Source organism: Haliaeetus leucocephalus, unplaced genomic scaffold (assembly GCF_000737465.1).
Source record: "Haliaeetus leucocephalus isolate CR32 unplaced genomic scaffold, Haliaeetus_leucocephalus-4.0 Scaffold0, whole genome shotgun sequence".
In the NCBI taxonomy this organism is placed as follows: Eukaryota; Metazoa; Chordata; class Aves; order Accipitriformes; family Accipitridae; genus Haliaeetus; species Haliaeetus leucocephalus.
The window spans coordinates 24,887,612-24,903,728 of NW_010972436.1; the positions used below are offsets into that span (position 1 = coordinate 24,887,612).

General features: G+C 44.2%; 2 protein-coding genes across 2 annotated transcripts in view; one reads left to right on the forward strand and one right to left on the reverse strand.

Annotated features, from left to right (window-relative positions):
* The first annotated feature begins 423 nt into the window (after nt 1–423).
* On the forward strand, nt 424–13,500 carry ACAA1 (acetyl-CoA acyltransferase 1). The gene is made up of 12 exons (XM_010561119.1): nt 424–636; nt 1,622–1,715; nt 2,008–2,065; nt 2,895–2,974; nt 3,431–3,473; nt 5,701–5,799; nt 6,221–6,301; nt 8,161–8,351; nt 8,451–8,630; nt 9,423–9,478; nt 10,287–10,432; nt 11,411–13,500. Exons 1-12 carry the CDS (start codon nt 424–426, stop codon nt 11,484–11,486), a joined length of 1,317 nt encoding a protein of 438 aa, XP_010559421.1. The 3' UTR covers nt 11,487–13,500.
* Nucleotides 13,501–13,643: 143 nt separating this feature from the next.
* Nucleotides 13,644–16,117, reverse strand: part of DLEC1 (deleted in lung and esophageal cancer 1) — a 39,353-nt gene continuing 36,879 nt past the window's right edge. Inside the window, exons 37-38 of the mRNA XM_010563202.1 lie at nt 15,967–16,087; nt 13,644–13,758 (exon numbers count right to left, since the gene is read on the reverse strand). Of these exons, the coding sequence (XP_010561504.1) occupies nt 13,644–13,758; nt 15,967–16,087 (236 nt within the window). The remainder of the gene's footprint in view (nt 13,759–15,966; nt 16,088–16,117) is intronic.

Consider the following 16,117-nt stretch of genomic DNA (forward strand, 5'->3'; position numbering starts at 1 on the left):
TTTGTTAATTTATTTTTATTTGAAAATATTTCCTTTGTTTTTCTTCTTTGCTTTATTGCTATTTCGTCTTTATTTTTTTTCCTTTTTCTTTACCTTTCCTTTCCCCCCTTTCTGCCCCCTTCCCCCCCTTTCCTTTATTATTTTTTTGTTTATTTTTCTTTATCAACTTGATTTTTTTATTTATTTTAAATCCATTTATTTTACTATTCCTTTGTTTATCTTTAATCAGTTGTTCCTTTCGTTGTTTTTTGTTTGTTTGTTTCGCGTCTTTATTTCAATTTATTATTGCCCCCCTCCATGCAGGGAGCTGAACCCTGGGTTAAGCCTTGGGGGCGTGGCCATCGCGGGGCGGGACTATGCAAACGAGGGGGCGAGTCCCGCTGCGTCCACGCCCACGCCCCCGGCGGCGACGGAGACGACAAGATGGCGGCGGCGCCGTCGGGCGGGGCGGCGCGGCGGGTGCAGCTGGTGCTGGGGCACCTCGCCGGTTCCCCCCCGGGGACCAGGACCGGCATTCGAGCCGCACCCTGCGGAAGCCGGGCCGGGGTCTCGTCGCGGGCCGCCAGCCCCGACGATGTGGTGGTGGTGCACGGGCGGAGGACCGCCATCGGCCGCGCCAAGCGCGGCGGCTTCAAGGTACGGCCCGGGGATGGGGGGGGGGGCCCTGCCCGCCTGTCCCCCCTCCCGGCGGTACTGCGGCCTCCCTGCCCGCCTCCCCACCTCGGGGGCTGGGCCCTCCTGAGCCCCCCCACAGGCATTGAGGCCCCCCCTCAAGCGCTGAGCCCCCTGACAGGGAGTTGGGGACTCCCGCCTGCTCGCTGCCCCTCAGCCGCGGGGCTCTGGAGCGGTCTAAAAGACAACGTTTCCTCATGTTTTTAACGCTGGGAGCGGGGATGTGGCCCAGGTGCGGCAGGACCACTTAGCATCCCCCCCAAAACAAATTCAGTCAGTGTACCAACGAGTTTCCCGGCTCCCCTTAAAGCCTGGGGTAGGTCTCTACCACGCTGCTTTCACCTGCTGTGGTCAAGCAGAGCAACCGCTTGGAGAAGCGGCATCTCCCTCGCCTGCACGGCTCGCTGGGGTACCGATGGCGGGTGGCATAGGCCTGCCGCCCTTCTCCTTCTCCTGGAGTGGCCCTTTTCCTCACTGGATGAGTCCTGGGGCTCTGACCGAGGCGAGAGCATGGTGCCAGGATGGCCCCAAAGGGTGCGTGTCGCTCATCATCCTTCAGAATAGGTCTCCTCATGCCGGCGGTGCTTCCCACCAGCTGAGGGGTCACCTTTGTTCCTCTCACAGAGTAAACCGAGGGGTTCTACTTGCTAAGTCTTGTCATGTAACTCACCGGAGTTGTTTGGTTTTGAAGGCCCTACAAAGCGTGCTCATATAAAACCAAGCTAGCTAAGAAAGCGGTGTGTGTGTTACAGTGCTTGAAAGATACCTGGGGTAAAAAACATGCAGAGTAATTCTGCTTTTGTAGGAAAACAACAACCATCGTGAGCTGAGAAGTGGAGTAAAGCTGCTTAAGCGTTGTACGCTTGCCCTTTGAGGTAACCTGAGAGTGAACTGTTGACAGGGCAGTTAACAGTGTTTATTGAGTAGTGCTAATCCCCTCTGCTTTTAGGATACTACACCCGATGAACTGCTGTCTGCTGTTATGACAGCTGTCCTTCAAGATGTCAGTCTTCGTCCTGAGGTCCTGGGAGACATCTGTGTGGGTGAGTGAACAATCTCTGTCCAAACTTGAAACTCCTGATCTGGGATAGCTCTCTGGGATAGGCTGCTCCTGGTGTCCCATACTTGCAAGTGTTGCGGGGTTGGAAGGGGTTAGCGCGTAGCGTTAGGTTTGTGAAATCAGTGCGTCCTTCACAACTGTTCTGTCGAGTGGTGGGGCTCTGATCTGGGTGCCAGACAGGACTAAGCCATGATGATGTTAACATCCCTTCGATGTGTGCAGCAAATAGTGAGGGACATGCAACCAACTGACTGGAATCGTATCTTTGCACTCAGGAAACGTGCTGCAGCCTGGAGCTGGCGCTTTGATTGCAAGAGTTGCACAGTTTCTAAGGTAAACTCTCAACCAGATCAAGGTTCTTCCTCTTCTTCTCAGGCTTTGGCTATGGAGCAGCACTGGGTCAGAGATTGTAATGAGGCTCATGCGCTCCTAGGAAGTTACAGCAAATCACCTTTTGCCTAGAAATTAGACTTTTGAGTGTAGGGAGAATCCTGTTGGCAAAGGGACAGGGAGGCAGAGGTGAGGCTGTTTAATCTGTTTGTGCTGCCTGTGTTGAGCCTCTGAACGGGAGATCTTGTTTTGTGGGCTCCCAGCTGCACCTGCAGCTTCTCTGTACTGCAGGGCTGCACTTCTCTCTGCTCTGCGTGGTCCCAAAACCATCGAGTTGTCTCAAGTCTTTCTGTTCACTTCCTAGTGTTGGTGGTCGATGGCTCATATTGAGCTGGATCCCAGCTTCCAAATATTTCAGTCAGCGTCTGTTGCCAAGTGATGTTTGCTTCTGTAAATCAGTGTATGATTACCACTTTGGAGACGTGCAGACAGAGCCCACCAGTAATTGTGGGTAATGCAGAGCTTTTCAGTATTTCTGGCCCCAATCAGAGCTCGGGAAGTAGGCACACGAGAGGGCCCTGCTTACAGAGGACCTTCTGAAGACAGACCTGTGGGGAAGCACTCAGAGCCGCTCGCAGATCAAGTGTGGAAATTATCTATGAACTTTGCTTTCTTTTGGTGCAGGACCAGATAGGTCAACAAATGCATAAAGGGATCTGTCTTGAACTTGAGGGTTAAAATTTAATCAAGTGGCTTAATGCTCTCTTTAGAGGTTTGGATTGTTGGGTGGTTTTTGTCACTGAGTATTTGCCAACACTGCCTTATTTTCTAGTGGTATTCCAGAGACGGTGCCATGCTCGAGTGTGAACCGGCAGTGCTCCTCCGGGCTACAGGCCATTATCAATATAGCTGGTAAGTGTTATGGGCACTTGGATCGGAGTTGATGCCTGCCCCACCCTAAGTACTCATTTCTCCTGTCATCCAATCTCTGAGCAGTAAAAATAGCAATAATGTTTTCTGCTGTTAGGAATTTTCAGTTTGTTGTTAATTGAATACTTTTATATCCTTGAGCGGTCGAGTTTACCCCTAGAGAAGTAACTTGTTTACTGAGCGTAAGTTCTGCCATCACTTCCATATCAGGCAGCTTCTAGAAGTGTCCCTCCAGTCCTCTCTGGTTGCATGTCAGGTCACGGTTAGTCTTCAGCCCCATCAGCTCCTTGACCTGGTTCACATTCTGGCAGGCGGTAGGGCGGAGGGAATGCCCCATTTGGCTGTAGTGGGTGCCTCAGATGTTCGTGAAACCACAGCTGGAATGGAAATGCTTTTGCTCCTATTGATAGTAAGAATGTTTGTGCACTGCTGTTACAGGTGGTATCCGAAATGGATCATATGACATTGGCTTGGCCTGTGGGTAAGAAAGTCTTTTTATGGTATTTCCTTAGGCTTTCTGAAGGTAGCACTCTGTCCCTCTGCAATAGTTCTTGTGTGAGGAATTAGAAACCCCTTCCAGCCAGATCTGACCCCTGCCAAGGAAATAGATGCTGTCCTCACTTGACAAATGGGTGAATAAACTCTAAAATTAGGACCTGAATTTAAGTGGTGGCTCCAGATGCAATTTGTGTATTTCCAGAGGCTGCTGAGTACTTTCACAGAAGATTGGGTCATCTTAAAGGGTCTGAGGGAGGATGCTTGAAAATCCTTTAATTCTCCTGGAAGTTTTGGTCTTGGTGACGTGTCTGCTGGGGTTGCAATAAGAGGCTGTGTATCTCTTATAAGCGTGTGAAAAGCCTGTTTTATTAGGGTCCTCTGGCCCTGCTGTAGGGTACCACTTGTGTGCAGAGCTCTGACAGTCTGAAGGAGCCTGCCATAATTAGCTTTTTAACTAATCTCCAATTAACTAGTGTCTTAGAAGACTACCAGCTGTCTTAGATAAAGAAATTTATGTTCTACTCATGCTAATAACTGTTCTACAGACTTACAGGAGATGTTCTTCTGCAGTGGACAGGTGTGCTGTTCTTTGCTTCGGTCCTAACGTCATAAGAAGTGTTTATTTTTTAGAGGATTATGTAAATGTTAGGTTGGCTTTGGAGAAATACTAGTAACCACATACACATTCACTTCAGAAGAACGAATTAAAAAAAAGTATTGAGTAATCCTGAGGCTAAAATACTGGGTTTCTATTTTTCCTTACCTTGGTAACTCTAAGTCTTTCTTGAATTATTACTGCACAAAGTCATCTGGTAGTCCTTAGGAAAATGTTTATATTTACAACTTCTCACCACCTGCACGTACCTGGCTGAGCAAGATCTGATGTTGAGAATGCCCTTCCCTTCTTAGACTGCTGCGAAATAAACAGCTCAGCAAGACAGGCATGTTCCTCTGATGTAGGCAGAGCACTTGGTGTTCACAGGGAAAGCTTGTGCTCGAACACATGATCCTTTTCACTCATTCACTTTAACACACTCGTTTCAAGAAGTTGCTTGGCAGTGTCCACCAAAATGATACACTTAAAAGTACTAAAAGGCTCAAAGGGTTTGGGATCCAGCCTTTGCACCTTTGGGTATGCAAGCCATCAGGGTTTCATTGTGAGAAGTTTTCTGGCATTTACCCTGCAGGGTCCTTCATGAAGACAATAAAATCAGTAAGTTACAAATAGCTGTTGTGAGTTGAGTTTAACCCAAGTCATGCTCTTCCCCTGAGTTGACTCACCCACACTGTAGGTGGAGAGATACTGGATGACAACACAAAATGCAGTAGCTGTGGTTTGCTCTTACTTAAAACCTGATTCTATACCTTCCTTCAGGGAGTAGATGCAGCTGAAGTCAGGTAATACAGTGTCCCATATTAGAGTTAGTTTAAATTCCTGATAGCACTTACAATAAGCTGCTTGGTGAAAAACCTTATTTTCTGCTTGTCTTGTGTTCTCCATGAATGGTTTGTTATTTACTCTTCATGAGTGTATTCATGTGGTGCAGAGTAGAATTCGAACCCTCTTCCCCTTGTAGGTTTCATCGTCTAGACCGACTTTACAAAAGCTTACTAGTCTTAAGTGATGGCTGTGTGTTTCTGCAGTAAATTTGGATATCTTCAATGGGTTAACTCACTTGTAGGTCAAAGACTGCAGCCTCTGGGATCCATGTCTTAAATTCTGTTGCAAAATACAAATGGCATAACTCACTGAAGTCTCTTATCGTGGTTTGCTTAATACTTTTCTTATTATACTGCCAACCAGTTCTTAAGCTGTAAGTGGCATTTTTATGGCTGTTGACAATCTCACTGGAAATTCCAGTCCTAGGACCTTAGGTTTCTCGTTATGTTTGAGGACAAAAGTGCCAGAATCATTAGCAATTCCTTCCTAGCTGTGGACACACAAGAAATTAACTGTTGACATTGGTGTCCTGTTCCAGTGAAACAAGGATCAATTTAATCAGCAATCTGTTTTCTTTTCACGGTAATTCTTATATTGATGATTGAAGAGCTACTGCCTCAGCCAGTTCTTAATTATTAGCTGCATTTCTGTAGGGTGATAGGAAAGCATGTTGTCAAGATATTTGAGTTTTGATCAGTCTTAAGTGAGCAATTACCAGAAATATAGTATGAAAGCTCCGGTAGCAAATTTAAATTTGTCTTGTGTTTAGCGTGGAAACGATGTCCCTTAGAAGTGCAAATAACCCTGGTGATATCAGTTCCAGTATGATGGAAAACAGCAAAGCTCGAGACTGCCTTATTCCTATGGGGTAAGTGTTTCCTCTGCCCAAAGTTCAAGGGTTTTCTAGGTGGTCTGTCTCTTCGGTGACAGTACTGTTTCAAATCAATCTGAATGCGGTGAGCTTGGGTCTGTATGTGTCGCATCCTCCTTGGTTGTGGTAGAAGATTAATTGCGTGAAATGGGGGGGAGATCAGCGACGCTGATGAAAGATTTCCTTGTCGTATGTCTTAAGCTCAACAGCTTAATGAGCAAGGAGAATGGATTTGAACCTTGTTTTGGTCCTAGATTTGATTCAGGATTTGCTTCTGCTAAGCAGTTTTAGATTGAGAAGGCAGCAGTTAGCTTTGAGACTGAAGCCACTGGTTGTACCTTGTGTTGTCTTAGTAGGAGCTAACTGCAGCTCCATCAGCTGTGTCGTTGGATTAATTCTGTGATTTTGTTTTCCCCAGAATAACCTCAGAAAATGTGGCAGAGAAGTTTGGAGTTTCCCGAGAGAAGCAAGATGCCTTTGCCTTGGCTTCCCAACAAAAGTAAATGCCTTCCCCCCCCCCGCCCCAAACCTTTTAGTTAAGGAATAAATACAGATGGAAAACACATTGCTACTTCCCAAGAGTGGTTAAGTGCAGCCTTCGTGTTGCCTTCCAAACCTTAATAGTGAGTAAAGAAGCTTACGAAGATCAGTGCATGTCCTGGGTTGTGTGATAATGAAACCCGAGCCCAGAGCTGTACTGGGGATTGTGTGACTAATTTTGCGAGCCTTGAGCAGTGAGTGCCCCTGTATTTTTCAGCATCCAAAGGATACAACCTCTGTGAGGTTCATGAAACGAATGTATGGTGCAGTATTTTCATAGTGGCTTTGGCTCAGTATCATGTGAAACTGAACGCGGGAGTGGCAGCAGAAGGAACCTTTCCTAAGAGGGAATGTTTAAATGTAGCAGTTTCTAGAGAACTGCTGAGCTTATGAGAAGAGTGGCTTGTATTGCTGCAGGTGTTTGGCTCCAAGTGAGTCCAATTCTACCTCTAATAACCTTCCTCTTAGGTTAAATCACTGCCAAAGTCAACTGACCTCTGGAATCCATGGGGCTGTACTGGTAGTCCAGTGGCAGGTGATATGTTAAAGTTGCTGCCATCAAAGAGTTAAACTAACTTTCAGGGCTCTGTTTAAGCATCACCCCGGTCCAATTATTTATCTAATACAGGAAGCCACTGCACAGGCCAGTTAACCTTTAAATTCTGGCTCTGCTTCTTAGGGAACTTGGCATGCCAGCCTTTCTCACTGACATTGAACTGATAACGCAAAAGGCTATGTGAACGCGATCCTCGCCTCTCGCATGAGGAAAGGGGTGATTTTCTGGCCTCGGTCTCAGGATGTCTGCAGAATTACTGATCTGTCCTTCAGCACTTTGCTCTAACTCTCGCTTACCTGGGAGTATTAAATATTTTCATTTTATTAGTAAAAGCGTAAAGTGATGCGGGAGTAAAACAAGCTTTCGGTCTCCAATTTGTATTCCCTGTAAAGGGTGCTCTGCTGCTGGAAGGGAAATCTATATCAGCTTTACTGTGAAGGCTTTTAAACACCTTGTTGATATGAAAGATTAAAACTGTGTGTCCTGAGCTAATTATAATTTAGCTAATTGCATTCTGTCTACTTTTATCAGTCCAGTCATGTCAGTTGTTCCCTACTACTAATGTTGCTTTCTCAGGGACCAGACCCTATCTTTGCTGCACCTTTACTGCTAAATTAGGTGATACCCTTCTATGAAGTCACACTGAACTATGCAACATAAATTGCAATCATTTAGGGTTGAAAGGTTACATTTAAATGCCAGAAGATTATACCTGAAGTCTGTGGTCAGAAGCTCAACTTGTCTTTAGCAAGACAAAACCAGGAATGAGTGGAACTTTAGCCATTCCCTAACTTGTCAGAAATCGTTAGTTATGTAGAGGCTTAGCCCACTTGCCCTGTTTAAACTCAAAAATAAGAATTCATGTTTGAACATCAGGATTCATTTATTTTGTTACAATTGTGGTGTGACTGTACTACTGGACAAGTACAGCTTCATGCTGTGGGCTGCTGGTGGTCGGTCACAAAGGTGTTGATGAGAACAGAACGGGGATCTTGCTCAGAAGTGTGTGATCCTGTGACTCGGGTTTGGGGAGAATGCCCATAACGTTAGAGATTTATTTCCTGTGACGTAGAGGCAAGAAGTTTGTCTTCCCATGAATGGAAATAAGTATTTGCCTGTCTTCCAATCCACTGCTCAGTGATGATGTGCCTGTATACGAAGTCACACCTTAGTTCATACTCTTACTAGCTGGCTTCCTTGGTGTTAGTTCCCTTGCAGTTCACTTCCAGAATATTTTAACTTTTTATACTCTTCCTTAACAGAGCAGCAAAAGCTCAGCAGATGGGACTGTTTAAAACTGAGATTGTTCCAGTGAAGACCACTGTTCTAGATGATCAGGGCAACCAAAAAACAATCACCGTGCACCAAGATGAAGGGATTAGGCCCTCCACGACCCTGGAAGGTTTGGCAAAGCTGAAGCCTGCCTTCAAAGAGGATGGTAGCACTACAGCAGGTCAGCTCTGTTGTTAAATTTGTGTTGTTCCTGTGGTTTACCTGCCTTGTAATAGAATGTGCTTAGGCAAAAAAGATGTTAACAGATCTGTTCCAACAGGTAATGCCAGCCAAGTCAGTGATGGAGCAGCTGCTGTTCTCCTGGCAAAACGCTCAAAAGCAGCACAACTGGGACTCCCAGTCCTGGGGGTGCTCAGGTCCTTTGCTGTGGTTGGAGTCCCACCTGATGTTATGGGTATAGGACCAGCCTACGCAATCCCTGTAGCTGTGGAGAAGGCAGGTAAGAACCCCTTGTCATTCGTACAGTGTTTGGCAAATCAGACTCTGTGGACTGAAATTTAAGATTATACTATTATAGCATGTGCAGCTATCAGCCATAGGAACAGTGAACTTAAATTCAAAACCTTAAAAGAGATTCCGACTGGGATTATTGTAATACTGTTTACTTGTACTCATGTATAAATTGTCATTCACATGCCTTTGAGAAGCTCAGGATTAAATCCCCGCATGATCTCAACAAGCAGTTAACATGTGACAAGTGATTTAGTGATCACGTAGTGCTGTTTTTTGTTCCTTAATATGACCAGAGTGTGGGGTTTGTGTTTGTTTTGGGTTTTTTTTCTTTACAATTTTGGCATCTGAACAGTGGAACAGGCTTTCCTCAGGGTTCTTATCATATTCATCAGGTTAAATAGCTTTTATAGCTGATGATTATTGTTGTTGTCCGCATATCTTTGCTATGGTCGCAAGCTCAGCTATAGTTTTATCTTTCAGTCTCAAAATACCTTTCAATCTTTAATCCCTCTGCAAAGAAATCACATTTAATCTAAGGAAACTTGGCAAACTCAGTGACACAATACCATGAATGTGACATTTTTTGCAGTCTTTAGACGTTGTACATAAACACACATACAGGTGTAGATAGCCCACATGGAGCCAAGGTTCCCCTCTTTTTGTCATTAGTGGAGTAGAACTGGGATTCATAAAGAGAGGCTGTCAGTGAATTATTCTCTTTGATATAGTCATAAGGTGAAAATATCTCCTTTTAAATCCTGACTTTTCTGAACCATAGGTCTGACTCTGAGTGACATTGATATATATGAAATTAATGAAGCCTTTGCAAGCCAGGTGAGTGATCATCCTGTCTGAGTTGCTACATTGCTTGGTAGCTGAGTATATTTCAGCTTGGTCTGCAAATTAAGATTCAGACTTGTTCCACATATTATATCTTCAACCAAATGTTAATAACATGTGCAGGCTATTTTCCCCTTCCCTCAAAAAAAAAAAAAAAAAAAAGGCAGGGCATTGCTTATACAGCTTAATATTTTAAAAAAACCAAACAAAACCAGAAAAATATGTCCACTGAATAAGAATGTAATCTTTACTATTGTATCCTCATACCAACTTGCAGAATCTGTTTCACAAGGGCTGTCATTTGTTATTGGGTGGTGTCAGTGTGAATGTGTTGCACTCACTAATTTGGAGGTCCTTAATGAAAGGTAGAAACTCCACTACTGTGTCTTCCACAAATCTGTGACATGCCTGTCAAGAAGTAGTGGGCTGAGTTTGAGATGGAGTTGATAGGCTTAGCTCACTTCTGTGTGCTTTGGATTAGTAATGTAGTTCCACTCCTTTCCACTGGGAAAGAGGGTCTAGCTGGAGTCAGGCCTTCGAGTGCTAACTGTTTCATACTTTAAGAGCAGCTGACACAATGATGTGGAGTTTGTGTAATAACAAACGTAGTTTGAGCAAAATTCATTTTAAGCACAAATCTTTTGAAGCCCCTAGAGCTGCCTAGGATGGTTTGCTCGCTCTCTTTGTTTGTGGACGAGATCACCAGTCGTCTTTGCAGTCCTCTTAGCTCTCTATTGCAGGAGAGCTGAGAATAAACAGAGGCGAGAGCATCTCCATGAAACTGTTCCCTCTGTCTTTCTAGGCTGTGTACTGTGTTGAAAAGCTGGGCATTCCCATGCAGAAGGTCAACCCCCTGGGAGGAGCAATAGCACTGGGGCACCCACTGGGCTGTACTGGTGCTCGTCAAGTTGTCACTTTGCTCAGTGAATTGAAGCGCAGAGGGAAAAGGTGAGCACTGAGGAACAGTAATTAGCCTTAATGCCTTATGTGTATGTAAGTAACTTAGGCTCAGAGGTAACCATCAGTTTGGGTTAAGCTTTTTCCATCCCTTTGATAGCTTTGCATGCAAATTCCCAGTGGCCCTCTTTAGGGAGGGCTGTGTCATGTCTCGCTGCCCGTGAACACGGAGTCTCTCCTGGTCCGTGGTGGTGCAGGGCCCTGGGGTAGACACCTCCACCGTGCAGCGTTAGAGGAGCAAGTCGGTGGTCAGAGCTGGTGGCTCTGCAAGGGTGGGCTGCACCCAGCTTTGTGACAGTCCGGTCCCAGCTCTCTGCCCAGGGCTCGGGCTCTTCCTGACGTATGGAATAAAGCTGGTAGGTGCTGCTGGCTGGCTCTGTCACTGCTCCCTTTGGGGCTGGCACATAGAGTGTCGCTGCACTTGCATCTTAGGAAGAGCTGTGCCCTGTCCTAGAGGGGAGAGTAATGGTGGTGGCAAGCTGTTAAATGCCAAGCAAATCGGGTAGTAACAATAAACCACCTCAAACCGAAGTGGAAGAACTTGCTCTGAAATCAGGCTTGCCACTCTGTTTTTCCACAAATCCAACTGCAAGTCATCTGACTATCCAAATTTACCTTGAACTTCCACATAGCAAAGCCCTGTGAAGGGCAGTGGCAGGAGGCAGGAGAGGAAGAGTTTCTTCCTCAACCCACCTGAATCAAAGGAGTTCTTCTAGCTTGAGCTTGCTGCTCATATGTCTGAGGAGTTGCTTCTGGCACACTCTCCAGAAAGCAGGCAGAGAAACCTCTGTCCACGTGCTCTGCAAACAACACCCTGCAAGAACTCCAGGGCACCGGGACCTGCTCTAGAGTTAGAATCTCTTGGTGACACAGGAGAGCAGTGGGTAGCTCAAATTTATTGTGTTCTTTTTTCCCCAGATGATCTAAAACTGATCTGTCATCTTAATTCCATGTGTTCTTCCGTTTCAGAGCATATGGTGTTGTATCAATGTGCATTGGAACTGGCATGGGCGCTGCAGCAGTATTTGAGTACCCAGGGAACTAAACTCCAGTGTACTGACGAAACAACAGGACAGCTAATTCTCTGCCTTCTCTAGTAACAGGAAATGATTTGCACTGTGAAATCAAGTGGATTTAGGGATTCATGACTAGATCTACAAATTTGAGGCACAAATGGTGAAGTAAAATAAATCGTACAGATCTGCTAAGCAGGTGGGAAAATGCAAAACTGGCATTTGCTTCAGAGTTAAAAAGCATCCTGACATGAGAAGAGAAATTAGTTCAGCTGAAGTTCAACTCCAGGCTCTTGTGTGGTGATGATGAATGCATATTTCTAATTTAATCGATCCCTTTATTCTGTGAATATTACCAGAGAGTAGTAGTTCATGGTACAGTATTTTTGTATGACAGATTGTCTAAAAGGGTCGCTCAAAACAAAAACATCAGTGCACAGGTAAAGGCTTTTCCAGGGTTTTCTTAAAAGATTTCACCATCTTGCAAGAAGTCTAGAACAGCTTGTTTTGAAAGCCGTGCAGAGACTTAACATCATTTCCTTTACAACTCTGTCTGTCCTATCCAAGTCATAAGTTGGCTATGTCTTAAATTGTCCCTGTGCTGGAGGATGTGCTGCAGCTTCCTGATTTTAACCAAGCTGCTCTCAAGGCTCCAGTGGGGGAAAGTGGAAGAACTAGAATGTAACATACACAGGAGGTGCCTGAATAGAAAGGTTCGGCTGAACTGCTAGAAGCCAGGAGTTTGAAAGTGGCCATTCCATCTTTTACAACACATTTCTAATTACCAGCTTGTGTGACTCTTAACTTAGAGCACAAGCTTATGCTCAATAATATTTAATTACCTAACATAAAACAGATTTCAGCATTACTCTTACTGCAAGCACTTAGGCGAACATCAGTGACATCTCTGTACTTCAGTGCTAATACAAATGTGTATTTATCTTGTGAAGTCTCCCTTACCTGTTCTCTCTCTCATGAGCAGAAAGATCACTGAAACTCAGAGCTAACAGTTTGAAAAAGAAACACACTCGTCGTCTTTGACATGTTAGCAAAGTTTAATTTTGTAACACAGACTGAAGTTCTTTGTCCTGGCTCTTGTTTTTGCACTTAATAATACAATTGGGGTTTTGCAATATATTTGTTTTCTTTTTATGATGATTAGCTAATCACGACCTTCAAATAACAGAGATATTTTCATTCTTGTTCTATAGCCTGCCTCACTCGGCAATCACATGTGCTATATTTTAGAGCAAAACCAGTTAAATTATATAGAGGGGGCAGAGGGGCATTAGCATCTTCGAGGGTCCTTTCTTTACAGTGAGGGTCCTGTGTATAAAATGAGTTCTCATTGCTAGTACAAGCCTGTTTTAAACTAGGCAGAAGGCAGCTATTGTACATCTTTTGTTCTCCTTCAGTGTGGATTGCAGCCCCCTCCTCCCCACACATACTGCCTTTAACAAAAACCTTTTATATGACGGGAGTGGAAAACTTAACAGGCTCAGAAGTGGGAATTTCAGTGACCTTTAGCTAAAGTAATACTAAAAACATTTCAAGAGAAGTGTGAGTAAATGGGAACCATGTGGGGGGAAAGAATTAAAAGGAGGAAGGGTTCCTCCCTCTGTAGCTGAAGGGGATGCTCTCAAAACCCAAGCATGATGAAACATGCAGGTTGGTAATTTTCCAAGGAGTCCAGGGAAAGTTGGCTCTTCCCCTTTTCATGTAAGGCACTGAGAAAACAGCCTGGGGGATTCTGACCTATTCACTAATTCTTGCCTTTGTTATGTGTCAATGTCCATTTTAATGTCAAACAAATAAACAAGGCAAAACAAAAGCTATTTTTTAAGGTACAAACAGTCTTTAATTGTCATTTGAGGCATACTGTGATATGCAGAGGGTTTTGGCCTGTTACCATAGCTTTGCAATTTAAAACCAATTATTTTGCAGAGCCTGGTTCTGTAGGTAACGGTAAGCTTATCACAGCAATAAAAGCAATAGCACAGAATGAGATTATGACTACTTTAAAAAAAATTACCATGAACTTTTTTTCCTCATAACTTTAAAATTTTATTCTGCTAAAATTCCAGTCCATGTTAAAACAACTGACATAGATGGAAATACAGGCTCAACTGATGGCACATCTGCATCCAACCCCATTACCTTGACATTTGTCCCACATTGTCTTGCTTAAATTACAGGTCTTCATACTTTCCATCGTATGTTCCTCGTCCCCTGAGCTGTAGCTTGCAAGGCTTCTCTCCCAGTATTCCAGTAATGGTCACGATAGTTTCGTATTCAATGTCGCTCCTAAAATGCAGAGCAAAAAGACAGTTTGGTTACATACAGCTAGATGCAATTCTGTGTTTAAGGATGAGATTAGTTACTTTGTGGAGGAAAGAGGGGAGAATTGTTCCCTAAAGCATAAACTGCTCCTAGTCACAAGCACTATGTCAAGTCTGTGGGTGGCAATCTCACTTCATAGTGTTACATCCCACAGCTACATATAGGATGTTTGAGAAGAATGGTCCAGTCTGTACATGAAGTAAAGACATTGGATTATTAACTTCATGTTTGAAAGAAGAACTTGAGTATCTTCCTACTTGTGATCTGCTGGGGGGGGGCCTAGTGTTTGGGAGCAAATACCTGTGCTGCCTTGATGTGAAAACTCATCCCTGTGACAGACAAAGTTTGAAATGGAAAAGTTTCTGTCAACTCCCCTAGGACGAGGGGCAGTCAATGGAGTCCAGGTTGTAAATCAACAGCAAAAAGCTTATGGCAAGCGTAGTTTTGCACTAGGTGGAAGTCTTAAAGTATAATTTGCCTAAGGCTAACGCTACCCAACACTACCGAGACTGTTAATCTGAAGGACATCTTTGCGTCTAAGAGATGGCTGTTGTAAAGGCCTGAGGCAAAAGCCTGCTCTGCCAGACAACTTTTATTTTTTCCTTCTCATACAAAATTCCCCTGTAGGAAGACCACTGATTTAGAGAGGTGAATTATTAAGATCACCTCACACCTTGCATATAATTATTTACTAATGCCATGGTGGTCCTGAGCTCTGCTGTGTTGGGAATTCTTTGTCTGGAGCTGAACAGACGAGCTGGCTGCTATACAGCAACATTTTTGCTTTCTGGTACTTCCAGACATGCTGATTAGCGTATCTGTTGTCAGACAAAAAGTGCTTCAGGCATATTCAGAAGCGCTCCAGAAAATTTAGGCAGTCGGGACCCTGGGGAGGTCTCTGGTCGACCACGCTGCTCAGAGCGGGGACAGCTTAGAGCAGCTGCTCAAGGCTTCGTCCCACTGAGGTTTCGGTAGCTCCAGGGGTGGAGATCTCACAGCCCGTTCCAGGGAGATGGAAGTTACGACAGTAACTTGTGTCACCTGTAGTTTGGTTCTTGAAACTTCTCTGTCAGCAGTGTTCAGAGTTCTCTGAAATCACTGGGATAGACTTGTCTTAAACTGTCTGCCACCATGTGTAACAACTTCCAAGAAAATAATTTGTAAGGGAAGCTGAATTTTCTTACAGGAATTGCAGCTCCCTAATTAGAGCAAAGAAATTAAAGGCTTTAGGTCACTACCTCAGCCATTCACAACTAATTCCTAGCCTTGACAAAATGATAAGATGTCCATAAACATAATTAGAACGATATTAGATGTTTATAGGACAAAGAAAGTAATTTTCATCTGCTCTCTTACGTTCTTTGCTGTCATTTGCTTGCAGCTCACATTATCTTCGTTGTGTAGAAAACCTTTGGATTAGAGGCAACGAAAATACATGGATTTTTTTTTTTCTTTCTTGTCAAACATCAACATGACTCTAGCACTAAACATTGCACCAGACTAAGCAAGGGTAAAACAAATTGTATCACTGTATGAGAACAACATTTTGCTCTATTTGCTTCATGGGGAGTTAACTCTGAATGCCTGTAGGGAGGTAAAGGACTTGCAAAAGTTTCTTCTAGAGAGAAGCCACAAACTATAATGAAGGTCCCCGAGACTGACTGCAAAAGACACTGCACTTTCCTGCATGACAAACATGCTTTACTAGAATTCTGAACTACTCCAGACACATTTCTCCCTATGTCCTAATAAAGTGCTGTGGATGCATAAAGGACTCAACTGTTCTATCAGCCTCTGCACTGAATTACAGGCCTGAGATTTGCCCTCTGTTGAAGACATTGCCCTAAAAAAAGGAATTTTATCCAGTGGTACGTAGTCTGTGTGTCATGCCAACTGTTGAAACAGCATGATTTTGAGTGGGTAAATCTCGGGTCTGAAATTCTGGGTGCCAAATCCAAAAGAAATCCCATATACAGGAGCAGTGTAGGGAATACTGTTAATATGGAAAAAGTACCAGCTGGAAGCCCAGGATTAGCAAGTGTTAGAAGCAAAAAGAGCAGCCTGATAACACAAGAACAGAGCAGAACTGCTCTTTGCTTTCAGTGACTACTCGCAATAGAAGTCTGGGCTTGACGGGGAATAACAGCAAGATTTCAGTCCTGTTAACCGTACCTTGCAGTAAAGCTGATCTGCAGAATCTCTTTGGTAGGTGGGTCCCCTTCACGTGCCTCCAAAATGCCATTAGTAGGGGAGACAGAAAAGACTTCCACGTCGTTATGCCTTTCCTGTTCATCTGCAATGAAAGGGGCAAATATCAAACAAA